This window comes from Puma concolor, chromosome A1 (assembly GCF_028749965.1).
Source record: "Puma concolor isolate L17-30 chromosome A1, mPumCon1.1.hap2, whole genome shotgun sequence".
In the NCBI taxonomy this organism is placed as follows: domain Eukaryota; kingdom Metazoa; phylum Chordata; class Mammalia; order Carnivora; family Felidae; genus Puma; species Puma concolor.
The window spans coordinates 49,379,631-49,407,621 of NC_141667.1; the positions used below are offsets into that span (position 1 = coordinate 49,379,631).

General features: G+C 39.8%; 1 protein-coding gene across 6 annotated transcripts; it reads right to left on the reverse strand.

Moving 5' to 3' along the window:
- Positions 1–614: 614 nt before the first annotated feature.
- HAVCR1 (hepatitis A virus cellular receptor 1) lies at positions 615–26,338 on the reverse strand. 6 transcript variants are annotated; one of them, XM_086702347.1, is made up of 9 exons: positions 26,217–26,335; positions 22,687–22,744; positions 19,414–19,752; positions 16,342–16,425; positions 12,961–13,047; positions 10,351–10,406; positions 6,731–6,842; positions 5,541–5,577; positions 615–3,318 (listed from the first exon to the last, which is right to left on the reverse strand). In XM_086702347.1, exons 1-9 carry the CDS (start codon positions 26,253–26,255, stop codon positions 3,204–3,206), a joined length of 927 nt encoding a protein of 308 aa, XP_086558473.1. In that variant the 5' UTR covers positions 26,256–26,335; the 3' UTR covers positions 615–3,203. The 6 variants fall into 6 exon arrangements, with proteins under 6 accessions (XP_086558473.1, XP_086558414.1, XP_025779929.2 ...); XM_086702288.1 differs by having other exon boundaries at positions 12,961–13,065; positions 26,217–26,332; XM_025924144.2 differs by lacking the exon at positions 26,217–26,335 and adding an exon at positions 23,111–23,265 and having other exon boundaries at positions 12,961–13,065.
- Between the last annotated feature and the right edge of the window lie 1,653 nt (positions 26,339–27,991).

Consider the following 27,991-nt stretch of genomic DNA (forward strand, 5'->3'; position numbering starts at 1 on the left):
TCCTCAGAACATACCCTACTTTCTCTTAATACACAGGCTTCTTCCTGATTCAGGCCTTTGCATTTGGTAGACTCCCTGAAGAGGCTGCTGCCCACACATTCATTTGGTTTCGACTTAAATGTCACCTCTTACCCAGAGGTAGCTCGTAACCAACCGAGCAACACCATTCCCCACACCAGCCACATCCTTCAGGTATCTAACGTTGGCTTTCAACCAGAGGTGGTATTGTAATTGTCACAACTCGTGGGGCCCAGCTGTCTCCTCCAGTGCGTAGAGGACAGAGATGCTGCTAAATATCCTACAATGCACAGGACGGCCTCCACAATGAAGGGTTATCTGGCCCCGAATGTCACAACTGAGGAGCCTAGCTACCATTATGCTCTTTTTCCTCCGCATTAGAATTCGATGGTTTGGGGCGTTCTTCCCTACTAAATTGGAGCTTCTCAGGAACTGGATTTCAGGGTTGTTCTCTGCTCTACCCCCAGTATTTAGAGGAGCACTGGGCACACTTGACTCTCAAACCTTGCCCTACTTTCCCTTATCCTGGGAGCCCACAGCAAGTTGAACATGCCTGGCTCATGTTCAACAGATGAGCTTGAGAAAGCAACAAGTCATTTTCAAAATGAAAACAAAAATCTGTTTTATTAATGAGTGTACATACAAATTAAACTAGTCCCAAAGAGTCCCTCATACTTTCATGTACTCCCAGAATTATCTTCACAGCCATTAGTGAAAAATTGGTTCTGCTACTTCTTAAAGATGTGCAAAATTTCCCAAGTTTAAATACCTTACTTACACCAGTGTCCTAACATCACAAGACAGTTTGTAGAAAATGGAACCTCAATCATCTCAAAGGATTGAAAACAAATCAATACATTCTATAAGATGGATATATTCACAAAAAAGAGTTTAATATTAACTGAACGCCTCCCTTTCCTCCCCACTCACCTGTTTGTCCTTTCAGTTATTGACAGTTTTTACTCCAGTATAAAATTAGCCCAATTACCCTATATCAGCTTTCCAAAAAGTAAATTATTCCCTCCAATAAAGTACCATATAGCAAAATACATATGAATGCAACACCATTGAAATTATTTACTGAGCACTAAATCTACATCTGCTATTACTATAAAATCAACCAAAAAATAAAAACAAATTAAAAAAAAACACTTTTTGCATTTCTGTAGTGTTTTCCGCTTTTCAAAGACCTGTCACAAGTAACATAGCATTGGAATTACCACTATACACTGACATAATTATAGGAATAATTATGCCTGATAGATTAAAAAATGTAGGCATCAAGAAAGATTAGCCCTAATGGCATCCAGTGTTTCTGTTAAGAGTTAAGAGTAGAACTCAGGTCCTAGTCCTGATTCTGTGTACCACCTTCTTTCCCACACATCCTCACATTCTGTTTCACAGAATGCAACTGGATATGGCAGTAGTCCTTGTGTTCAAGCAAGTTTTGGAAGTGCTGGATTAACAAAGTTAACCAGATTCCCAGAACTTTGAATGTGCCATCATAAATCTGCAGGAAGGGTAGAGAGAGCAGAGCTGTTATAAATTCAAATTCCCAGTCACAAAGCAGGTGACAAATGTGTGTCTGTGCAGGAAAGTTGAGCACTAGGGGCTGAGAGGATGTAGCACCATTTAATGGGGCCCTGACTACCTAGGAATGCAGTCCAGTGTTGCAAGGTCTTTCCAGAAAAGCTACAAATTCAGGCTTTCATCTGAATTCACCATGTTTATGCATGTTGTCTTGAATTTGAAAGAAAAACACTGTAGTTTAAAAACAAAAACAAAAAAATTTCTTAGGCCAGATCAGATCTTGGCCACACTTGGAAAACCCAAGATAGCATGTTTAACAATATTATTTGCCCATATAACTTTTATTCAGAGGTCCTGTTAACTTCCTAGAACCCTGCAGAAGAATGTCAAGCATGTTGCCCTCAGAAATGAACATCCTGCCTTCCTCAACTGCTATAGTGTATCTCTGAACCCCAAGCAGGAGTTGTTTCAGGGTTTACTCAGATTGAAATTAATACCCAACCTTGTTAACTGTTCATGTAGAAATGCCTGTGTTGACTAAAAAATCCTTACCTTTAGCCTTTGTTTAACTCTCTTGGAAAAGCCAAAAATTTCACTGAATTGTGAGGAAAAAAAAAAAAAAGAATAGCATTGGAATTGCTTTGATATTAAAAAAAAAAAAAAAAAAACCTTCATCCTTCCAAAACAATTTTAAAAATTGCAGTGGTTTAGTGACAATTTTGACTGAAACTTAGTAACACTCTCAAACAACATTATTATATTTGCAAAGTAACTTTTCTAAAGCAGAAAGCCTTTTAGCCTTCTCCTTTTTTTTTTTTCTTCTATTTATTTATGCCCTGCCTCATTCTAAAAATTAGTTCAGAGAGCATGACAATTATCTACACAAATGCTTGGGACTATGGAACAGATGTAGCAGAAATAGCATGTAATAAATCAACTGATTTTCTTTCCTGGAGAATCTTCTTGGTTCACTCATTACCCTAGTTTCTTCTAACTGCTAAAATACCCACCCTGGTTCTAAGGAAAGGCTTAATACCATGTATTTCCAGAGCCATGAGAAATTGGATTTACCCACAATGGCAATATCACATTCACTTCTATTTCCCTATGGGGGAAATAAAAGCCTGTGTACCCCTGTGATTTGAAAGCCTTGGGGAACCTAAGAAATGTAACATTTGGAGTTATTACAAGGTAAAACACAAGAGATAATTGTGAAATGATTCCAAGTGAAGACTTTAAGTCCCAAATTGGATTTGCTGACTTTAACTCCTACTCCACTCTTCTTGACAGCTTTGGTGACCAAGGTAGTAGTTCCTCTCCTGTCTCACCAGCGAGAATTCTTGATGGATATAGGGTTCATAGGGTCCAAAGAGAATACACAATTCTAAAGTGTTCACTTCGTGTTTGAGAGAAATCTCTGCAATGACCAGAAATACTGAACCAGTTGTAGTATAAAAAATTAGGACTACATGACCAATGAGGTTGACCGTACACAGATGAACCAAAGTCAGCCTACTCATCATAACTGACATATTGGAATATCATTTGAAATTGGCAGAAAAATCATTCTAGAGCTTAAAAGAACTCTGACATGGTGATATCTTGTCACTGTCTTCTGCAGTCAAGGGTATAAATCCTTAGAGTGCCGCTGGGTCTTAATCCATGACGTAAAGATTGTCCTCGATAATGTAGATATTGTCTTCCGCTCGCACACCCACTTCAGATGCACTTTGCAAAGCTCCAGTCTGGGGGTCACTCAACGAAACCAAGCTACAGAAAGAATAACACGAGTAAAGGAAAAGCAGACCACTTCTAAAGTATGGTGAGCACATTTGTTTACACGCAGGCAAGACTGGGTATTTGCCAGTCCCAGAGCCCCATTCACAGTCTATGAAATGAAAAGGAGATCCAGGGTTGTGAATATTAAGTTGAAGGAGAGTCTGTTTAAGAAGTATGTAGAAAACCTAAGTATTCTCCTTCAGGAGACTCATGTAATAGAATGCAAAAATTGAAAATCTAAGACTGGTATCGTACATCAAATTGAAGTCCTAAATCAAGCATATTCTCAAGGGTAGTAGCTAAGAAATGGTTTGGCTGCTGTTTTTCTGACTGTGGGTTGTACTTTTCCAGAGAGCACTATTAAATCTATTTAGTGGTCTAAATCCTGCATTTAGGATAAACACAGAATACAAAATATATCAGAATATATTGGACATAGTAAAAGAGTATTGCTTCATATAAACGTGTGCTAGATCATGGTGCAGAAATCTTACTGTGTTTTAATGATCCGAATTTGAAAGCCATGGGTTAGACAACTTTCATAACACATACACTTCTACAGTAAGTGTACAGAAAGTTCATGTTTGCAGTTTTGATACAGCTGCTGTTTCATAATTTGTAGAGAGTGCCTATTTTTGTTACCTAAGCCTGCTGAGAAATGATAGGGAACATACTGAGGATTCATTCAGCTCTGATCTTTAAGTGACCACCCATACATTGTGAGAACAAGTGTCAATGACTTAAAATGAGTCAGTGTGATGAGAACTGTGAAAACCAAGAAAAAGAAAAAGAAGAAGAAAAGAAAAGAAAAAAAAGTCATGAAGAAATGCTTGGGGTTTTGTTGTTTTAATTTTCTTATATTTTATAAGATTTTCTACAACAAATATTTTCTATTATGATTAGGTGATAAAAAGTCAGCCCTTAGAAAAAGTTAATAGTGAAAGAACAAAGATCAACTAATAGGATGTTGTGTTCCATGCTTTTCTGCCTATTAGGAGTAATTTCCTCTTCCATTCTTAGAAGCGCACAGTCAAAAACTTCTATAAGTATGGGTTTGGGACTCTAAAAGACCTAAGATTGAGCCTTTTACCTGCTGTGTGGTGTGACTTTGGATGTCACTTCACACTTCTAAACCTGTATTCTAGTTTGTAAGCTGAGAATAATAGTGCCTATCTCATGGGTAGATTTACCATGACAGGCATAACAGCAATTACAAAAGCCAATGTTTATGGAGCACTTACAATGTGTTGGGCATTGTTCAAGGTGCATTCTTTGGATTAGCTCATGCAATTAACTCAGACCTAAGAAAGGCTGTGTGCAAACATCCAGTGAAGGAGAACTAGGAATAATGTATGGTGATCTAAGAGAAATGGATTTTAAATAAACACCTTGCTTAATGAAGCTCAAGCTCTATCAAACGAAGCAAGCTACTTGGATTTGGCTTCCTACTATTACAGCTATTCCAGTAGGTGACCCCAAGTTTTGGATGCAGGTAAAGGGGATTTAAGTTTTAATTGGGCAGTAGGATAGATTTTCAAAAACTGTAAATGCCAATGTTTATGAGGCCAGATAACCCATGTAAATGAGCACACCTGGCTGGGAATGGAACAGCAGGAGAAGGCAGGACCTGTGTAGAGCTGGAGGTACCTGCCTCACCACAGTGCCTTTGCACTTCTTCAGCCTGGAGCTGTCTTTTTCCACATCTCTGCAGAGCTGTCATCTGTTCCTTCAGGGCTCACTCAACCCATTACCTTTTTCCGTATCCCCAATGATATTTGTCTAGAAGCACTGCAAGGTCCCTGTTTATTTGCTGATGTGTTTCTGTCCGCTTTGTTCATCTCTTTGAAATATAGTAGACATTCAATAAACATCCAATAAACAAAGCACTGAATGAAATCAAAGAACAAATCAAATAACTTACTCAAACATTCTATCAAACATTTGTGATTTAGTTCTCTTTCTCTAAGAGGTAAGAGGTCTTGGGGTGCTCCTTCTGTAGCAGTTCTGGCACAATTCCAGAGAAATGTAGAAAGTGAAAAATATCACTAGAAGTTGTGGATAACAACAGTGGTATTCATTAAACTAGATTTTTCAGGATGTAGGGTATAAAATGAAGAGTTTAGGGGAAAAAGAGGAGAAGGACAGAGACAAATTTTTCTTTACTTTTAGCAGAGTAGAAACACCAAAAGCTATTGACACACTTTCAAACTTACTTTAGTTGTTCCAGCTTGTTTCTTACGCATAAATATTCTAAATTGGGGAAGAGCCAAAGAGAAAATTACACACATTGGTCAAATAGTTTACAAGATCTTTTTTTCAAACAAGTATATTATTTCTGTTATTGCTTTACTATAAACAAAACCTGGACAGAGCTAGAGCCTGAAAAAATAAATTTAGAAGAAAGAATGTTTAAAAAAAAGAAAAAAAAAAAACAGACTTGGTGCTTTCCTAGATACTCAAGTAACTCCTTTTGAATCGATAAGACCCAAACTAACTTCTCATAAAAGTATTTCATTTTCATAATGGCTTAGTGTATTCACCCACATGCCCTGGCTTACTTTAATGCAATTATTAATAAATAAATTTCATTAAAAATAAATGACTGTGGCTCTTTCATAGAAGGAAGGCTACACACACACACACACACACACACACACACACCCTGTACACAACAGCTGAATGACTGCCTTTTGAAATTCTTTCTTCTAGCCCTGAAATCAGTTTCCCTCCCAATGTTTCATTTGCCTTTCCTGTTAAATGGGTGTTGTAAAATTCAACAATATCATCACTCATGAGGACAAAAACTGATTCCTGGGGGGAATGGAAAAGGAGTGAACAAGTTGTATATATTACAATGGTTTGTTGCTTTCCAAACTCCAAGCCTGCCCCCAAAATTCTCATTTCTTAAGATTTAATTTCAACTTTGTAGAATTTAATTTGCATCTTTATAGGCCAATATTATTTTTTAAAGAACAGTTAAGAAAACAGACATTTAGGGGCATCTGGGTGGCTCAGTGGGTTGAGTGTCTGACTCTTGATTTCAGCTCAGGTCATGATCCCAAGCTCATGGGATTGAGCCCTGTGAAGCCTGCACATGGGGCTCCGCACTGAGCATTGAGCCTGCTTAAGATTCTCTCTGTCTCCCTCTGTCCCTCTTCCCCCACTCACATCCTCTCTCTCTCTCCCTCTCTAAGAAAGAAAGAAAGAAAGAAAGAAAGAAAGAAAGAAAGAAAGAAAGAAAGAAAAGAAAAGAGAAGAAAAGAAGAGAAACAAAACGAAACAGAAATTTATGTCAAAATGTGAAATCACAATCACGTAGTGTGTGGAGCTACTCGAACTCAGGCAGTTTGGCTCTAGAACCCTTGCACTACGTTCCCTTAGGCATAATTCTGAAATGACTTACTTTTGGTAATCACGACAACCAACACAGTGAGCAATACCACAGTAGTAATGCAGATTCCAATGTAGAGTCCCTTACTGGTGGTCATCCATGAATTTTGTGCCAGCGACACATGCTAAGGAGATATCAGTGGATCAGAAAAGCATCTTGTTAGAGTTACGGGTAGAAGACATTCCCTAAAATAATGTACTTGGACCCATTTTTCTTTTTCTTTTTCTTTTTTTTTTTCTTTTTTTAATATGAAATTTATTGTCAAATCGGTTTCCATACAACACCCAGTGCTCATCCCAACAGATGCCCTCCTCAATACCCATCACCCACCCTCCCCTCCCTCCCACCCCCCATCAACCCTCAGTTTGTTCTCAGTTTTTAAGAGTCTCTTATGCTTTGGCTCTCTCCCACTCTAACCTCTTTTTTTTTTTTCCTTCCCCTCCTCCATGGGTTTCTGTTAAGTTTCTCAGGATCCACATAAGACTGAAAACATATGGTATCTGTTTTTCTCTGTATGGCTTATTTCACTTAGCATCACACTCTCCAGTTCCATCCACGTTGCTACAAAGGGCCACATTTCATTCTTTCTCATTGCCACGTAGTACTCCATTGTGTATATAAACCACAATTTCTTTATCCATCCATCAGTTGATGGACATTTAGGCTTTTTCCATAATTTGGCTATTGTTGAGAGTGCTGCTATAAACATTGGGGTACAAGTGCCCCTATGCATCAGTACTCCTGTGTCCCTTGGGTAAATTCCTAGCAGTGCTATTGCTGGGTCATAGGCTAGATCTACTTTTAATTTTTTTTTGACCCATTTTCTTTATTGGCCCTTGGCTATTTCTGGCTCATGAGGGATAAGACCAAGTGATCTGAGGTTGTAACCATATGGTGAAATTCAAAGACCATTTAAAATTCAAAATGTATTTAGGGATGGCAGAAATGTTTTATACCTTGCATGGGGTGGTATTTACATAGGGGTATACATTTGTCAAAACTCAAACTGTATGTTTCAAAGGGGTGTACTTTATTATATGTACATTATGCATATTTTTAAAAACCAATAAACTATGTCCATAAATATATCCTCCATGATATTAGAAAAGAAAAAGCAATTTTTGTTCGTGTATAAGTTGGCTTGGTGATGTTATCTGCATATGCTCGGTGACTGAATTTGGCCCTTGATTACAGTCTTTATTTTTATTTTTTTAGCTATAACTCAAGAGTCTGTGAAAGTCTACATAAATGGACTTGAAAGTAGGTGCTCACAGACATGGCCCTCATTAACAACCAACATGAAGTGCTGTGCAATTGGGTAGAGAAGCAGAAATTTGTTTAAACACCCTAGTGCGTGTTTGTAAAGGATCACCACCTCCTGGAATAAGCCCGAAATATGCCAGGCATTGTGCTCAGCAACTTTTTATAGCTTAGCTCAAATCCTAAAGAGATCCCAGAGGGTAAGTATTTTAACAGAAAAGAAGATAAGAGAGAAGGATCAAGTGTCTTCTTGTGTAAAAGTTTAATGTCTGGAGTCAGGATCCCAGCTCTTCGACTTCATTGCTGTGTGGCCCTGGATAAGTTATTTAGCCTCTCTGAGCCTCTGTGTCTGTGTCTGTGTCTGTCAACTACAGATTAAGTAGGGTTCTTGGGAAAGGTACTTTTAGGTACTTTCTGATAAATACTGTGAGGGAGATAGGAAAAGATACTTAGTGTTTGAGCCATCCTTACTTAAAGGCGAAATGGCCAGTGTCTGGGAGGGAAGAGCTGTGTTATTAGCTTTCCAACGGGGAGTAAAGTAGTTAGATGTAACATGGGGCTGCAGGAGGCAGGCTTTGCTTTCATTTTCAAAAATATTACATAAAAACTGCATGTTCATTTTAGAATGTGCGGCGAAGCATGAAAAAAGAAAACTGAAACCAACCATAATCCTAACATCCAAGAACAACCATTATTACCATTTTTCATTATCTGCTCTTCTAGAATTTTATCCTCCTAGTGTTTTTCTTGACAGAAACAATTACTATATTCAATATATGCTACTACATTTCCACATGTGTGCATGCTGTTTTAACAGTTGTTTTTTTCACTTAACAATAAACAGTCACTGTCTTCCCATGTCAGCAAATGCACTGCAGTGACTACATTCTTAATGGCAATATGTGGTCATGCTTAACTGACTAAGTAATTAATCCCTTACTATTGAACATTTAAGTTGTTTATATTATTTTCATGACTATAAATAGCAGCAATGAACATCTTTTCTCATACGTCTTCATGTATTTGTTCAATTTCTCCTACAATAGAGTCCAGGAAGCTGACCCACTGGGTCAAAATACATGCTGCATGTTTTCAAGATACCTGAGATACCTCTTAACATCCTCAGAGTCAAGACACAAAAAGCCCATGGTTTCACTACTGCCTGTTGTGACTTGCTTCTAAATCGCTTCCATTTGCTGCTAAACATACCTGTCCTACAGATAACTGAGGTCGAGAACAATATCACCATTCAGAATGTTTTATTTACTTTTTTTTCTAATCCAGCATAGGCCTGGCTATATACCAATAGAAGAATCATTCACATAGTTGCAGTTCTGACATTTAGCAGGTATATACAAATTCAACCCACATCCATCAGGTCAATCAGTGCCCATGCTACATAAGTGGTTAAAAATGTTAATATCACTCCTATGTAATGGTCTCATTGTCACTGACGTATACAACATAAAGCCATTTGACCCCACACTAAATAATCCCACTGTGCCTGAGCCTGAGTTTTTCTTACCATGGCCTGTGTTGTCATTTCTCAGTACTTGGTACCAGAAGGACTATTCTCATACCTCAAACTCTTTTTGTTTGCTGTTTCTGAGAGTTATTTGCACATACTAAAAGAAAACTTATTTCTCTCAGAGGAACCAAAAGAAAAGGTCCTATTGATAAATTTGTCTAACTTGTTTACAAAGATGAGACTTTGACAAGCATCAGGAGTCTTTAGGGCCCCTTAGAGTTTTCCCAAGCTCACTGTGGAAAAGTGTAAGAAAATCACAAATGTGTGTAAGATGTTAATACCTTAAAAAGTCATCATATGGGGAGGTTTATATATGGAAAAACTCAATAGTGGCCTCAATATTTCTATAAAGAATGGCAATTGGGTTTGAAAAGAATACGAAGGAGGATACGCTTAAGCAAGCACACTTTCACGGATATATTTTTGTCTGGGGTGGCCTCCACTCCATTGATTCAAAGCATGTTATTTCCCTAGTGATAATTAAAGTCTTCCTTGGTCTATTATGTTAAGTCACTCTCCTTAAATTAGACCATTCTTTCTTCTTAACGTTTGGCCAGGAGAAAGTCTGTGGTGGGCGTTTGTATGTATATGTATGCATACACAGAATGTAATATCATTTAGCAGGCAAATTCTAACAAACTGGTCCACCACCCGTATGAACTTTCCAAATTAATTAAAGTATCCCTATTTAAGAGTCAAATTCTTTTCTTCCTTTTTTTAAAAATTTCAACCAGAAAGAATCAGTCTGTGGGCCAATTTTACAGAAATAATCTCTAAATGTAACTTGCTTCCAGGGGGGCACACAAGTGAAACTGGCTAATGAAGTAGGAAGAAATATGCTTACAGTTTGATTGCTATGCCAAAGGCCATCTGAAGACTGTGTCACAGTGCCATTCCCATCTGCTCAACAAGAAAGAAAATTAATTATAATTACAAAAAATATTGAATTTTCACTGCAGACACTAAATATATTCACGTTGCCTTCTGGTGGTGAATGAAAAGTTGAATAATAATATGGCCAAATGCTGCAGACATTGCAAAAGTCATACCAAGTTACTAACATGTATTAATTTATCGTGGAAGGCTGTGTGCCTTAACCATTTTGTCATGGACCCTTCAAAAATGGACACTTTTTGTCTTCTTTATGGAAAAAAAAATGCATGTATACACAAAGGTTCACTTACAGTTTTAGGGGAATCACAGAGGCCCATTCTTGGAAGCAAGTTAAGAATGCCACTTAATGGTAGGAAATCGATATTTTTTATGCCAGCTAAGAACTGGCATAAAGGCCATGAGTACCCAAAGGCCATATGCACATCCAAAGATCAGAACCACTCTATTCTGAATGGACATTACATTGGTTTTATTCAGAATGTGAGTAAAACATACTAAGATACCTAAAACAAGGGGCATATAACTCCTACATTATATGCCAATGTGCCCATACTTTGATCCAGAAGTATTTTATAAAAAATCTGTTATATCAGCTATAAAACTAATGTATCTTATACTACCTGAAATCCTATATAAAAGGATTTTATTTATATTATTCCCTAAAGTTCTGAGCATTCAAATCTTAATAGAGTTTTGAAATATCTATTTTGTAATACAGATAGAACTACAAGCTATAGCAGCACCCATCTCATAAAGTTGCTAAATTAGATGATGCATGTAAAGGACTTAACACCATATTAGATAAATATTAGCTGTGACGAATTAAATATGTTACAATAGAAGGAGCGGTGGGGAGAGAGTCACTGTGCAGTATGCTTTCCAAACATCATGTCTTTCGATCATCACTAACATCCACTGAGGAATGCAACATCTTGCCCATAGGTCTGAAGCTAATAACTGGCCGTTGAATCGGAAGCTGTCTCTAAAGGAGAATTATAGGGCCTCCCTAATCTAGCAATGGCAATAAATAAGGCCTGCCTTAAAAGAATTAAGTGAGATAATATACAACAGTTTCCTGGCACATATATCCATCTAAGGTGGGTGGTGGGCCATATGAGCACCAAAATCCTTCCAAACCTAACATTCTTTGCTTCTGTGAGACTTCAGCCCATTGCAGGCCCACAATGAGGATTTGGCTCAAGAACCTCAGGTACACTGCCAACGTGGCAACAATCACATGACTCATAGGGGACACAGCAGCTCTGATGTCTGTTTCACTCTGGAAAGCTCTACCTGGACCAGGTTGTAGTGACATGATTTTTAGAAAATGATTTCCTACTCCTATGTTCTTCCTACTCAACCACTAAAAGCGTGGGGTGCCGCCACTCGTACTGCTGCCACCTTGTGTTTCTATATATTTTCACTTTGTTTTTGTGCCCGGAAACAGTTCACACTAAGGATTCCACTTTCAAAACCAAATGTCACCATTATCTAATCCCAGTTGAATAGGTCCCTCTGTAAATCTCACTGCAGCTCCATTTTAAATTAACCAGCTTCCAGGAATTATTGGCAAAAGGTAAGCCAAAAGCGGGGGGGACGGGGGGGGGGGGCAGGGAGGCAGCTACGGATTGTTAACTCCTAAGCACAATGAGTCATACACATAAGGGAGGAGTCTTGCAAGGCTTGACCTTGTTTGGATTCAGCACATGCACAAGCACACATAAGCCAGCTCTGCATTACAAAGGGGTTCAGCATGTGGCACTCTCCAGAATTACCACCATGGGTAACAGAATTAACTGGGGAAAATGAAAGGATTCAAATCACCTTTCTCTACCACAGGGAAGACAGGAGAATCTTACATTTCAAAAAAGCAGAGATTGTATGAGACCTGCCCAGAATAGGGACAGTAGGGAAAAATTGGGGAAGTAAACAGACAGTCTCAGCAGGATATGCCTCTTGGTGCTGGTGCTGATGTCCTCAGCTAATCTCAAAGTGTCCATTTACAAGCTCCACAGGGTGACAGGGGAGCTTCCTAGATACACTTAGGGTCTGGGTCTTAGGTAAAGCAGAAACGTGGTTGACCAGTTTGGTCTGGATACCAGGGAGCTGGATTTAATTGTTTTAAGGCTCTGGCCCAAGGGCGCAAGCCCACTAATAAGTCTGGAGTCAAGACTGATTGATTTGATTAAGACAAAGAGTGATATGCACGTCAATGCTTCCCAACTCACACAAGCCACCTCTGCCAGTCAGGAATAGGGATTCTGGACATTCTAAGTAAGAGTCAGAGTTGCTATTGTATCTATTACTTACCACTTTTTAACTATGTCTGAGGTTCCTCACCAGCATTCTACAAGATAATTGGTATTCCATCCAGTTCACAAATGATAAAAACAGATTCTAAGTAGGTAAGACATTTGTTCAAACCACATAGCTGATTAGAGTGGCCAGCATCAGCATTCAGGTCAGGTCTGTCTTACTCCGAAATATATGCTTTTAACGATGTGCCGGTGATTATCAAAATTTGAATACTCTCAGGTGTTCAGGAAAAAAATGAAGCTACCTTTTGGGCAAGAGTACAATGGTGAACTGGTGGGCTGTGGTGTCCTCATCTCCTGTGGTACTGTAGGCTGGGTTTCTGCTGTCTGCACTGGAGAAGATGAAGTAGCTATTGGAATGAAAAGAATAGAACTGTGCTCCATCTGTAGAGGAAAATTCCCACCCCCAACAAAAATGAAAAACACAACTAAAATCAGGAATCACGATCAACTTCCCACAGCACCTTCACGCAGCCATTCCCTGAAGCAGCCAGTCCCTGAAGGCATGCCTCTCACCCACTCACTTCCAGTCCTTTCAACACCCTCTTAGAAATTTAATCACAGATGGCACCACTATCTAGGCATACCATTATCATGAACAAACCTGATCTAGATAATCATCCGGATAGTTCATCAATACATAGGGTTATTCCACACTTGTTCTACTCCTAGGATCCCCCTAAATGTCCAAAGTCTACAACAGCACCTTATGTAGGACATCCAATTAAGCTTTTATTCATACAAATGACATTTCACTTTCATGGGAACAGGGCCTGGGGGTTTGTGCTTATTTGCCCTTTCCCCTTCACAACAGTGCCATCTAGATTTCCTGACCTTATTCAAGTTCCCAGTATCCATCCACATATCAGCACAGAATACATACTCAAAATATTTAATTCTTTGAGGTCTCTTCAAGGTGACAATATTGTCCAATGTCTGAACCTTGATGATGATTAACAACTCTAAAAGCAACATTCTTGGTAGACCTTGACCTGGTTCCTTCCGCTGTTGCGTTGTGGTCACTCCTTTCTTAAGACTGATTTCCTGTTATCTGACTCATCTTATGTTTCACACCAAAAGCTTCACTAAGAGTTTTCCAGTACAGGGATAGGTTTCCCTTTCCTTTCTAAAATCAATCCTTTCTTTTCTATCAGATATTTCACCTTATATGCAGCATTGATCACTTCCCTCTTTGTGCATTTTATTAAATATTTTAAATATTTTATTTTTATATACCTTCCTCTTAGAGCACCACAAATTTTGGAGCAAGTTATTAGTGCTGGCTGGACAAGAATTCCCAAACCTGGGCTTTTCTTGCCTTTTGTTGGTCTTTCTGTTTTCCCTTCCCCACAGTGATCTCCACATTTCAACTTTACCCTTTCTCATGTTCTGAACTATCTTCCTGCCTATCTCTAATGTTCAAATCTAAAATAGCATGTAGCTCTGTTGAAGAACTAAGAACAGGACAATATAAGAAAGTTGGGTGATCAGAATCTTTATTCAACTTGGATCTGTGCAAAAGACCTCTTGGGCTTAACTTTTTTTCCAAGTTTCTGTCTTAGCAGGCATCTTTCTCCACCCCCCCCCCACCTCCATTTCTACAACCTTACAGCCAACCATTCCATGAATTTTTTAGGCAAGTTGTATATACAAGAAGCATTGAGCACAGGAAGAGAGTGGATGTAAAGATAAATATCCCCATGTTGGATCTGCTCCAATGTGCACCTCCTTCCTGTTCAACTCAACTCAAACTCTTAAGAAAAGCATCAAGACAAGGATAAGGCTTGATTAATACTATCCCTGAGGAGGTCACATGGACATATGAACCAACACTTTTCTTCTCAATCTTTGCTTTAAACATGCATGTTCACCAAACCAAGTCCACTAATCCATCCACATTTGCAGGCACAAACTAAATATTATGAAGCTAAATCAATATTGAGAAAGTCAACAGATTCTCTAGTATGTTCAGCTGCCTCAAACAGAGCTGTTTTTCTTACAAACTTTTATGGCTCTAAAATCCCAGTTTTAACCTAAAGCCCTCTCTTCCAAACTCAGCTCACAGCCCAATCCTTCAGATCCCTCCTGATTAAATATACATATGGTTCGATAGGAGTCAAGGGAAATCAATATGTTCCATCAGGTTTTTCTGGCTAAGAGGTTGTGACATCTCTGTTACTCCTCAGATTCCAGTGCTACCCCAAGGGGTCAAAGAGTTTTGGAGGCTCTAAGAATCTCCACTGAAAGTTATCTTTTTAATCCTAGAGATAGAAGGTTTGAACCTAAACTTGTACTCAGAATGGCAAGCTATTTCTCTACCTTTAAATCAAATTATTCTTCATTTGTATTAAATCTAAACTCTTATTTATCAGAAGTTTGAAGTGTTAACCTTGTGGCCTGAATGAGGAAAAAAAAGTGTAAATTCTAAATTCCTGAAGTCTTTAAATCCGATGTTTACTTTTTCATCGGTATAAATAGTATCTTTTGGGGGCGCCTGGGTGGCGCAGTCAGTTAAGCGTCCGACTTCAGCCAGGTCACGATCTCGCGGTCCGTGAGTTCGAGCCCCGCGTCGGGCTCTGGGCTGATGGCTCAGAGCCTGGAGCCTGTTTCCGATTCTGTGTCTCCCTCTCTCTCTGCCCCTCCCCCATTCATGCTCTGTCTCTCTCTGTCCCAAAAATAAAATAAAAACGTTGAAAAAAAAAATAGTATCTTTTGCCATTTCCATGCTACATAAATAAATTAAAAGATGCTGGAAGCAAAACTGTGTGAGTAGATTGAATGCCTAGAGAAGACAGGGTAATCGTATAAAGGATTTTTCAGTGAGGGATGTCAGATCAGGACAAATTCATCCAAACATAAACTCAACACTCATGGTAGAAGGAACAATCCAGTAGTTAAAAGCACAAACCCAAAATTCAAATTAATGGAGAATGAATCCTGATTCAAGTACTTTCTATCCATTTAACTTTCTGCAATGAACTGAGACTCTGCCTAAGTTCTCACAACTATTAAATGGGATTGAATCACACCTACAGTGCAGAGAGATTGTCATAAGTATTATATTAAACAGTATAATACTTGTAAAGCAGTTAGCATGGTTCCTATCACTTAGAAAACACAGTAAATGTTAACTTTACTGAAATCTTTCCTCAAGTGGAGGTCCAGCTTCAGAATGTACTAAATGATCTCTATTCAGAGCTCCTTGTAAGGACAGAATCTCATTAACCTGGCCCCTGTTCCCTGGCATTCCCTATTTTTTCCTTACAAACCTGTGCTCAACTGGGCCAAATCCACTCCACCCTCAATAGTTGTCTAAGATCAAAGGTCTGGCTTTGGGTGGTGGGGGGGTGGGGGGGGAGGCGGGGGGGTGGTGGCCGGGTGGGTGCTAATAATGAATGCATTGGATAATCTGACCAAAAGCTATGAGTCTCCTTTCTCTAAAAATGATTACATGTTAAAAGGTGCATACAATTTCGGACAGGTATTCACAGACCCTGTGAAGCCCATGTTTGGAACCCAGGTAAGAACACTCAGCCTAGATTGTACTTCTGCTTTAACATAATGCCCTGGATGGTCTACATCCTCTCATTAGAAGACCTCAGGGCTCAAGGAACACATTTGTTTACCTGGCTTGAGGTTCTGCGTGGGTGCTGGCATTGAAGAAGTAGAGGTAAAGGCCCTAGGTGACGTTGGAACACTGGTGACCACAGCTGGAGTTAGAAATCAATATGAAAGCAAGGATTAGTCAAGCAGCAGGAAACAAGAGCCTTGGGTTGGGCCCATGTACCAATGCAACCAATGAGAAACTGTCCCCAGGCAGAATTAGGCACCAATTTTCCCTGAACTCAGAGTTCTTGTCATTGGTCAACTAGAATCTGTGACACAGGAGGGCTTGAAGACATACTGGTGAAAAGGAAACAGCTGCATTAAAAGATATATATTTGGGGAGGTTCCGAGGTGAAAAATGACACCTGGGATTTGCACTGAAGCACTTTGAGACCAGTCATGCATATCAGATTTATGTATCTTCATAAACACCTGTGAGTTAAGGAAAATGTCTAGAGCCTGGAGCTGTCTTCATCATCTCAGTGGTGAATGACTAAGACTTCAACAGGATTTCCCAGGCCCAGAATGCTTACCAAATAAATAGCATTCAGTTCCATCAGTCCTGAGGGTACCGTGCCAATAGAGGGACATGCAACCTAAATGAGGGCTAACTCACATTCATTAGTGTATTAGCTAGATAAATCACACAGATTATTTATATATTTGGTTAGAAGGTAAACTAGATGTTTTACGGTTCCTTTCTACCTAAGAGATAATAACAATAGCTAATAACATAGACTCTTTCTGGAGTCAGAAGTGGGGTAGGATTCCAAACCACTTAATGAAGGTCACAGAAGTACCCAGAGAGAACTGAAACCGGAATTAAGCCCCAACAAGGACTGAATGAAGAATGTAAACTTTTGATCTCACTAGGCACCGTTTTTCTCCATGAGAAGTTTCCTTCAATTTCAACTTGACTAACTGCAAAGGAAAACCCATTTCACTTATATAGGGGACAATTGGTTTGAAAACTCTTCTGAAAGATCTAACTTAATTTAGAATCTGAAGAGGAAAAACTTTTTTCAACAAATATTTGTGAGTGTCTATTAAATGCGAATCATTAGTCTAAAGTAGAGGTCAGCAAACTTTCTGGGAAGGGTCAGATAGTAAATGCCTCAGTCTTTGGACACCCTATAGTCCCAGGCACAGTTGCTCAACTCTGTCAGTGAAAGGCAGCCATAGACAATATATATATCAAATGTGTATGGCTGTTCTAATAAAAATTTATAAAACAATGACCCTGTTTTGTTATCTGATCTAGTTCTGGAACTATAGTTTACTGACCCTGATCTAAGGTGTAGTCAGAGGCTTCCGAAAAGAATACAGTCCAGTCCCCTCCTTCCAGCTAAAACCAAGTATGCTGAGTATGCAAAAAATCTAAGCAAAGGAGAATAAGGGAAACAATAAAGAGGAGGTAACCTGATGGAATTGTCTAATGAACTTGACTTCTTCAGTGGTAAATATTTTTCCCGGGCAGAATCTAGGAAACTATAACTATAGATGCTGGTGTGGGAAAAAAATCCCTAACAGAAGCTTGAAGAGTAAGCTCAGCCTATGAAAAATGTAAGACAACTTTAGCAAAGAGTTAGTTATTGGAGGCAGAGTCACTTTGGCTCAGTTATGAACCTTCTTCCCACTTGACAGAGCACTGCCCTTGTAAATGCCCACCTATTAAAGAATTTTGAAGCACTTTATCAGCTTCAAACCATACAACCAAACCATAAAAAATTCAACCAAACCATAAACAATTTCACAAATACAAAAAAGTTACAATCATCATCTCTTCTGGACATGCTGCCTCCTCACTTCTGTCTAGAGCACACTACAGTCACCAGCATTCTTGGGCTTCCTTAAATTGCTTCCCAGATGTAGTTTCCCCAGAGTCAGCTATTTTCTCCATCAGAATTGACCTTATCCCACTTGCCTTCACAAAAGGAACAGGCCAAGTCCAAAAGTTGGTAGATTGCAAGACCAAGTTCCTCTTAATTTAAGACAGATAGAGAGAGAGAGAGTTTATTAAGGCCACAGGTATTGGGTTCTATTGTCAATATAAGAGTTTAGTGGAAGGAACTTCATTAGGAAAGAACACCAGAAACCAGGGAATCCTGAGGAATCCACTCTGTTCATCCAGTGGTAAAGAAAATGAGGATGTTCACATCAAGACAGATTTTTGGATTTCATGAAATTCTTTTTTTTTTTCTTATTTTTTTAACCTTTATGTTTAACAGACAGAGCATGAGCATGAGCAGGGGAGGGGCAGAGAGAGAGGGAGACACAGAAACTGAAGCAGGCTCTAGGGTCCAAGCTGTCAGCACAGAGCCCAACGCGGGGCTCGAACTCACAAACTATGAGATCACGACCTGAGCTGAAGCCGGACACTTAACTGAATGAGTCACCCAGGGGCCCCTGGATTTCATGAAATTCTTAAAAGCAACTGGTGTATTGTTATTGGAATATAAGTGCTTTCATATTGCAATAAGGTCATTTTTGTTTTTAAAGAAGCAGTTTTGCAATATGATGTGAAATATGCTACAAAAATTCCCAGGCAGGGCTGAAGGAAGGAACTATATATTCCTTAATAACAAGATATGCAACAAGATTGAGTTGACAATTGTTATAGCTGGGTGCTACTATTATGATAAGACCTTATACCATATTACCTACTTTATATGTTTGAAATGCTCCGAAATAGTTTTAAAAATGCTAAGAACATTTAAAAATTCCTCTAAAACATAATCTCAGAGAACAAGGGCAGTTCTTTAAGTTGAATAAATTCAGCTTGATAAAAATGTTTACTATATTTCACAGTGGAACAGTGAATGCTTTTTCATGAACCAACTAGCATTTTTGAAGCACTGCTTTAGGGAACAGTTTGCTGACTGGGAAGATCCTCTAGCTTACCGTCGTGAATCAAGATTGGTCTAAGACTTCGTTTTATACAAATAAAGGTCATTCTATTTTCCAACAGTTGCTGAAAAACAAGACTGTAGGAACCTCCTCTTGCCCTCTTAAAGGAGAAAAACACTACCAAAGAGTCAACATCTCAGCCAACTCACATGAAGCGATCAAAGGAAGAAGGAAAACAAGCTCACCTGGCTTTATCTCTAATGACAGGGTGAGTTTCATGTCATTGAACCACCCGCTGTGTTCAACACGACAACAGTATATGCCACTGTCAGTCTGAGCCACGTTCTCTATGGTCAAAGACACATTCCCTTCTAAAAGGTTTCCCTTTAGCTTATAACGTGGGTGCTTCCGAAAAGTGACGTGGGATCCATTAGTCCAGATGATTACATCTGAGCACTGGGACACAGGACATGCCCCTCTGCCCCAGCACATGGTGGTGACTCCCTTAGCTGTCGAGTAAGCGCAGGACAGCGTGGCAGGAAGGCCTACCACTCCATTCACTTGTTTGTGAGACACTACAGCATCTGTAAGGAAAGAGAAAGAAGAGTATAAGGCCTCAATATTTCAGTTTTATATTTATTTTCACTGTTTTCTTTTCAATGTAGTTTATTTCATTTGCAATCATATGGATTTGTATCTTCAATTAAAAAAAATTCATTGTAAGCATTTTTATGTTAACATACTCCTTTTTTATGTTAACATATTCTTGGGGCGCCTGGGTGGCTCAGTCGGTTAAGTGTCTGACTTCCGGATCAGGTCAGGATCTCACAGTTTGTGGGTTTGTGAGTTCAAGCCCCCTGCATCCGGCTCTGTGCTGACAGCTCAGAGCCTGGAGCCTGCTTTGGATTCTGTGTCTCCCTCTGTCTCTGACCCTCCCCTGTTCATGCTCTGTCTCTCTCTGTCTCAAAAATAAACATTAAAAAAATTTTTTTTTATGTTAACATTTTCTTAAAAGCATTATTTATATGATATTTGTAGATAAGATATAATTAAGGCTTTTTTTCTGTATTAAGGATTATTTTCTAACAGGACAGATGTCAAAGAGAGAAATTACCAGGAATACTTTCACTCTCTTGATGAACATGACCAAATTTCTTTCCAAAAGGTTCAAACCAAATGACACTCCAGTAATACATGAGTATGTATTTCATCCTGTGTTTGACATACATGTGGCTTTTCCACTTCCCCAGATTCATTTGCTGTCTCAATTGAAATATGTTTGAAAAATTCTATTGCATTTAAAGTTTTAATTTTTATTGCAGCTTTTTAAACTTCTATTGCAAGTGATGTCCCCTCACAGCACCTCTCTTATAAGAAAAGCAGAGCTTGGGGCACCTACCTACCTCAGTGGGTTAAGTGTCTGACTCTTGATTTCGGGTCAGGTCATTATCTCACAGTTTGTGAGTTTCAGCCCCGTGTCAGGCTCTGCTCTGATAGCGTGGAGCCTGCTTGGGATTCTCTCTCTCCCTCTCTCTCTGCCCCTGCCCCCTCCCCCCACTCTCTCTATCTCAAAATAAATAAACGCTAAAAAAAATAAAATAAAAGCAGAACTAATGTTTTGTTTAAAGTATTATTGACTGGGGTGCCTGGGTGGCTCAGTCAGTTACGCGTCTGACTCTTGATTTCTGCTCGGGTCATGATCTCAAAGTTTGTGAGTTTGAGCCCCACATGGGGTTCCACACAGCATGGAGTCGGCTTGGGATTTTCTCTCTATCCCTCTTTCTCCACCCCTCCTCCATGATCTCTCTCTCTCTCTCTCTCTCTCTCTCTCTCTGAAAATAAATAAATAAAAATTTTTTAAAAATTTAGGAAATGGGTTTCTAATACTTCTAGGAGGAGCTGAGGTTTATCATGGGCTTTAAGATCAGTCTAAAAAAATCCAATAGGGACCCCTTCTCACATGTTGTTAGCAGCCCCACAACTGAGCGAGGCCCACTTCCCCTGTGAAAACAGACAGTTGGAAAACACTCAACCAAGTACTAAATTATGACACTTAAAAAACAAAACCAAGAAGTCTCTCCTGGGGCAGTGGCATAAAAGCCCTATCGTGCCAAATTCAGACAAGGTGGCCATGAAAAGAAATCTGAAATTCACCAACCAATCACATTTACAATTTTGGCTATGACTTTGGGAAATGCTCTGGGAATAAAATGTTCATGGTTATATAAAATAAGAAAAGACACTGAATTCTTAGAATATTTAGTTTTGCCTAGTATCATTTTTAGATTATAAATATAATACATGCTAATTATAAAAATCAAGTTATATAAGTTATAATAAACGAACTTTCCTTCATAATCTGACTTCTGGAGATTATTGTTTTTAAAATGTATGCATTATGTCTATTCCTAACTTTGCTATCTCATGGAGTGTTTTGAAATAAAATATTTTTTATATTTTTTATTTTTTTAAAATGTTTATTTATTTCATTTTGAGAGAGAGTGCACATGCGTGCATGCAGAGAGATGGAGAAAGAGAATCCCAAGCAGACTCTGGGAATCTGATATGGTGCTCAATCCCACGAACCCTGAGATAATGACCTGTGCAGAAATCAAGAGTCGGCCACTCAACCCACTGAGCCACCAGAGCGCCCCTATACATTGAGTTGACATTCAGTTATATCACTAAACTCTCTTATCACTTATAAACATGCTTATTCCAATTCTGATTTAAAAGGAATACTCTATTTCATGACTAAGTATAATCATGTCCTCAAACCCTATAAAGCATTTTATTTATTTATTTGTTTATTTTATTTATTTATTTTTAACTTTTGAAGGATGCTTTTATTCTGTTGTGTTTTTTTTTTAATATAATTTATTTTTAGGTTGGTTAATATACAGTGTATATAGTGTCCTCTTGATTTGGGGGGGTAGATTCCCGTGATTCCTCGCTTACATACAACACCCAGTGCTCATCCCAACACGTGCCCTCCTCAGTGCCCATCACCCATTTTCTCCTGTCCTCCACTCCCCCCATCAACCCTCAGTTTGTTCTCTGTATTTAAGAGTCTTTTAAAAGAAATAGTTGCACAGCATTTTTAAAAAATCAAATGACACAGGATGGTTCAATAGAGGACTGGTTCCCTTTCCATCTAATCCCAGCTTCTTCTCCCCATCCCCTCCTGCTCATGGCAACACTGTTACTATATCCTACATACACTTGAGTAGTCCATGCTGACACTGCTGTCCACTCATCCCTTTTATTGTTTAAACACAAATGACAAGATATGATACACAGTTCTGCATTGGGTCTGGCTCACTCACCCATGGATTTTGTAAGTCATAGCATTTAAGCAATTTCTTTTGCGTAAGATTTAGCCTGGTTCTTTGGCCACTAACTGACCCATTACCTTTCACCAAAGCCCAAGCACATCCATCTTCCTACACCACACTCACACGTCTCCTACGTGTCCCAATCTTCAGGGCTTCCAGACCCCGGCCCACCTGTTCGCTTACCTGTCAGAAGTAGTATGGGGCTGAAGATGGCTACCCAAGGCTGCATGATGGTATTGGCCTGAAGGAAAGAGAAAGCAGACTGGTAGGTGTGCCCCTCACCAGATGGTCTCGGAACAAGTCTTAATTCTCAGACTGCAACTTCTCCTTTCACCCTGACTGGGTGGATCACATGAGCCTGCCCCGTCAGTGAGGACAGACCATGCACAACAGCTTCACATATCAGTTATCTCTAGTGTGACCATCCTGCACCTTCCAATAGACAGGCAAAGCTGTCCTCAGGTCAGCCCCTTGTTTCCCAGCTCCTTCCCCACAGAGTCCAAACTGACTCCTGATGCTGACACAGGGGATACAGGGGCAAACAGAAAGGAAACCAGAGTCAGGCTCAGTGAGGGGACCATCACAACCAAGACTGGTCTTCACTTACCCTTGGCCTCGGAGATGAGTCAACTGGCCCTTTAATGAGTGCAGAGAACTCCCTGCTCTGTGGCTACAATGATCAGTCCCCAGCCTTAGTTATACTGTCAAGTTTACCAGTGGCAAGAATTAATCAAAAATGTAAATCACCGTGCCTGACCATGTTACAGGAAGCAATGACTCAGACCACATCTCACTGAGTGATGTCAGGAAGTATTTCAGGAAGTAGATTCTGGACCAGACTTGGGTTTAGATCCCAGCTCTGTCACTTGCAAAGCTGGGTATCTCCATGAGTTACTGAGCTCTTCCAAGCCTTGACTTCCTCATTTGTAACATAGCACTAAAAATACTTGCTGTGTCTCCCTCAAAGAATTGTTAGCAAAAGCGATATGGGAGACCTTTGAAAATGAAATGTAAATATGCATTAATGCTAACCAAGGTTTTCGGAAAACTTACTGTGAGGTGGGCTCTATGCCAAACACACACATCCACTTAGTCCTCAAAGACCTCCTTCGGCAGGTCCTGCTATTAACCTCATTTCATAGAAGAGGAAACTGAGGTTTGTAGATGTTAAGTGAGCCAAGGTTCCAGACAAGCTCTTCCGACTTTTGCACTTAATCATTAAGCCATACAAGTATGTGTCAGCCTGCCTAGTACTTCATTAACTGTCCTCTGATCTAAAGATTCAGTAACTTCCCTCAGGAGGGTACTGATGCTCCATTTCTAGGCTACTTGCAGCCCATCACAGGCTTCACGGAGACATGAAAACAGTGGCAATGGGTCCTGTGCTTCTCGGGAATGTGAACTCCTGACTCCAGCAGTCTCTGTGCTTGGAAAAAAGACCTAAAGCCTAATACTACAAACTGGTGGCCTAAAGACTATATTTGGCCCACAGAAGTGCTTTGTACCACAGTGTTCAAAAATTCTTTTCTTGGGGGCACCTGGCTGGCTCAGTTGGTAGAGCATGCAACTCTTGATCTTGGGGTGGTGAGTTTCAAACCCCACGTAGGCATAGAGATTACGTTAAAAACTAATCCTTAAAAAAATTCATTTTTAATTAATGGCCACCATTTAGAAATCTAGAGAGCCCACATGAGAACTCAGTTTTTCTGCTTTGTTATGAAATACAATTAGATGGCCAGCAATGGCCTGTAGCACCCAGTCCCCTTAGAGTGTGCCCTCTCCAGCCTGCTCCTGCGCCAGCCTTGTTGGGGGTGTGGGGTGCTTCTGTGTCTGGAGGGGGCCCCTGTCTTAGACTCTACTCCACCTTCATGAATACAAGCTCTTTCCTGTCACTGGGCCTTCACACTGGCTGTCCCCCTGGCCTATTTGCTGAAACTCACCTCTTCCATCCAACAATTGGATTATATGAACTTTATTAGTCCTCCTAGCTTTACGATGCCACACACTTGAATTCAATTGGGTAACAAGATGAGTTCTCACAAGGGAAAATCTCCTTTCTGGATTCCCATCCTCCTCTTATTCTCCACTTAAAGGGAACACTATTGACCCCACGTTGACCACCAGCAAAAGTGGGGGAACACATTCTGAAATGCCTCACAAAGAAGTAGGTCGTGCCTTATATTTATTTGGGAGGCAAAATATTTTATGACTAGTTTTGTCATACTCCGAGACTTAGTCAAAGCCCAGAAGGTCAATGATAAGGATTTTTCTAATTTAATTCAATCATACCACATTTGCTATCAATATATTGAGGCTAATGCCGCATGACTTAATATACTAAGAATGAAAAAACCCAGGGTTGTGCAATCAGGTGGAGAGACAGGTAAGTAAGCAACTAATAAAATCAGGCAGAATGATGTAATTGGTAAATATATAATCAGATTGTGTCACTCTTCCCCTCACGATGTTCCCACGGCTCTCTCAGAAAACAACAAAAAGCAAGAAAACACCCTAACGTCTTACCCAGATTTACAAAATCCCCCCCAGTTATCTGGATCCTGCCTACCTCTCAAATTTCTTCTATGTCTCTCTCCCCTGCCACAGGGCTCCAGACATTTGGGGTTCTTTCAAATGTATCCCCATATTAGGACTTTTTCCCTAGTGGTACCCTCTGCCTAGATCTCCATTCCTTTACGCCACCAGTTTCAGATTTCTCTTTGTCTTTTGGGCCCTTGTTTAACTGTCACCTTCTCAGACATTCTTCTGGTCCCTCTGTCTAAAGTAGCCAACCCATCACTCTATTACACTATTTCAGTTCTCTGTGCAGCATTTCTTACCTTGTTGCCCTTGATTGTGTGTGCGTTGTCCATCCTTCCTTTCCCTTGTACTGTTCATTAGAACTTTCCATGATGACGGAGTTATTATAGCATATGGATGTTGTGCAATATAGTAGCCAGATGTTAGCCACATCTGACTACTGAGCACTTGAAATGCAACTAGTACAACTTAGAAGTTAAAAATAATTAACTTAATTTTATTTAATTAACTTAAATTTAAATAGCCACACATGGCTATGGTCTTGAAAAGTACTCAATTCTAGACCATAAACTCCTCTAAGATAGAGCTCCTCCATTTTTTTCTCTGTTATACTCCTGAAACATTGTAAGGGAGCCAATTAGCATTGATTAAATAAAGTAATGGAAGCATGAAGGTATGGAGGGAGATCATTAATTGACAGGGGAGGGTGGGGAGGTGATGCAGGGAGTGGCAGAAAAATCCCTTAAAAAGTGACATGTGAGATTCATCATTGGAAAATGGGGGAAGGAGCAGAGGGTGTTTTAAGTGGAATAAATAATGAGCAAGAGCCAGAACAGGGACATAAAACCAAGGCTCTGAGATGTTGATTAAGTATAATTTTGTAGGACTGAATTTTCTAGCAAGTCCATCTCCTATGACAGCCTCTATTGTGTCGTAAAGGCTCCCAAACAGCATAGTGGTTTGTTTGTTTGTTTGTTTAATTTGACCTGCATAACCTCCATGAATCACTACTCTTTAGTGCCAAATTTGTGACCCCTTGAAAGATACATCTCAAGTTGAGGGTTAAGGTTCAATGGGCAACAATGTTCAGGGACCAGACATGAATTCCCAGCCGTTTACTCTACCCGAGAAGGAGCACCACTGCAGGTGCATAGAAGTGACAAGACCAGGCTTACCTTTGATAAGGACTCTGTAGCTGCTGGGTTGAGAAGCATGAAGACCTGTCAGGAGTGCGGTATGTCAGAAGATGGGAAGGGATGGTAGTGGGCAGTTCAGGCTCTGGATGTTTACACAGTAGAGCAACCAGGATTTTCTACAGGATATGAGGTGCAGGAGCTTAAACATGACTCCAGGGGATTTTGGCCTGAAACAACTGGAAGAACTGGAAGTGCCACCACCTGAGATAGGGAAGCTGCATGTGACACAGATTTGGGAGGAAATAGTCTGGATTTTGAAAGTGTTGGGTTTCAGGTGGAGGCTGTTGAAGTTCAGGAGAGAGATCTAGAATAAAGATAAGTATTTGGGGGGTGCCAGGGTGGCTCAGTCAGTTAAGCGTCTGACTTCAGCTCCCGTCATGATCTCATGGATGGTGGGTTCGAACCCCGCATTGGGATCTGTGCTAACAGCTCAGAGCCTAGAGCCTGTTTCAGATTCTGTGTCTTCCTCTCTCTCTGCTCTTCCCCTGCTTATGCTCTGTCTGTCTGTCTGTCTGTCTCTCACAAATGAATAAATATTTAAAAAAAATTTTAAAACAAAGATAAATATTTGGGAGTCACTGGTATAGAAATGGTATTTTCAAATCATGAACCTAGAGATATTCAATCAAAAGGAATGCTTGTGGCTAAGGACTAGGCTCGGGGGCATCCCACAGATGGTTGAAATAGAAGAGATGCCAGCACACAAACAGAAGCAGACCAAGGAGGTAAGAGGAAAAGAAAAAAGTAAATGGGATTCTGGAAGTCACGTAAAACAAATTTGTCCACTGAAGAGGCGATCATCATGAATCAAATGTTGCAAAGGCAAGGAATGAGATTTGTCTAAAGGACTGTTCAACCTAATGACCTTGACAAAAGCAGTTGTGGTGAAGAGTACTTAAGTGATTATTTACTTTCCCTATGTACATTACACTTCAGAAAGAAATGTTTACAAAGAAAGGGAAAATCAAGAGAGAAATTGGAGACAGGCACTCTTTAAAGGAGTTTTATAGGGAAAAACAAATGGGAAATGGAGTTGGAGAGTAGGGTCAAGAGAAAGATTTTTTAAGATGATCAAAATAGCAGTATGTTTGTATGATCCGGAGATGATCCAGAGGAGAAATAAAAATTGATTTAAGAGAGGAAAGATTTGTGGAGTAATGGAGGAATAAAATCCAGTGCCTAATTAGGGGATTTTGTTTTAGACATGACCAGGGGAGCACATCAGCAAGAGAAAATAGGACTAATGTAGGACCATCAGGCAGCATTAAAGTGCCACTGAAGGTAGGGGTCATGAAAGTGAGAGCAGCCCAAGGGGCTGGTGCTATTCTCCAGCTACCTGCAGGCACAGGCTACAGGGGAGGAATAGGAGACTCCACAGTGGAGTATGGCTTTTTTTTTTTTTTTTTTTTTAATCTCCTCCCACATCTCTCTCTAAATAACCTAATCAGGGGCTGGGTCGCTCAGTTGGTTGAGCGTCCAGCTCTTGATTTCGGCTCAGGTCCTGATCTCATGGTTCATGGGATAGAGCACAATGTCCACCCCTATGCTTGACAGGGTGGAGTCTGCTTGGAATCCTCTCTTTCTCCCTATTTCTGCCCCTCCCTTGTTTGTGCATGCTCTCTCTCTTTCAAAATAAAAAATAAATATTTCAAAAAATAATCTAATCAAGTATCTGCTCTACCATAAAAGCATTCAATGGCTTCCCAATGCCAAAGTCCAGACTCTGAAAGCTGCCCACCTTCCCCACTTCCCCA

What these genes read in the sequence shown, in the direction of transcription:
- HAVCR1 (XM_086702288.1), bottom strand. Translation starts at nt 26,255, where the DNA reads ATGCTTCTCAACCCAGCAGCTACAGAGTCCTTATCAAAG. An exon ending in CTACAGAGTCCTTATCAAAG is followed by an intron (nt 22,745 to 26,216) that starts GTAAGCCTGGTC and finishes TCTTTCCTTCAG; the next exon opens with GCCAATACCATCATGCAGCC. An exon ending in GGTTGTCGTGATTACCAAAA is followed by an intron (nt 5,578 to 6,730) that starts GTAAGTCATTTC and finishes TCCCCAATTTAG; the next exon opens with AATATTTATGCGTAAGAAAC.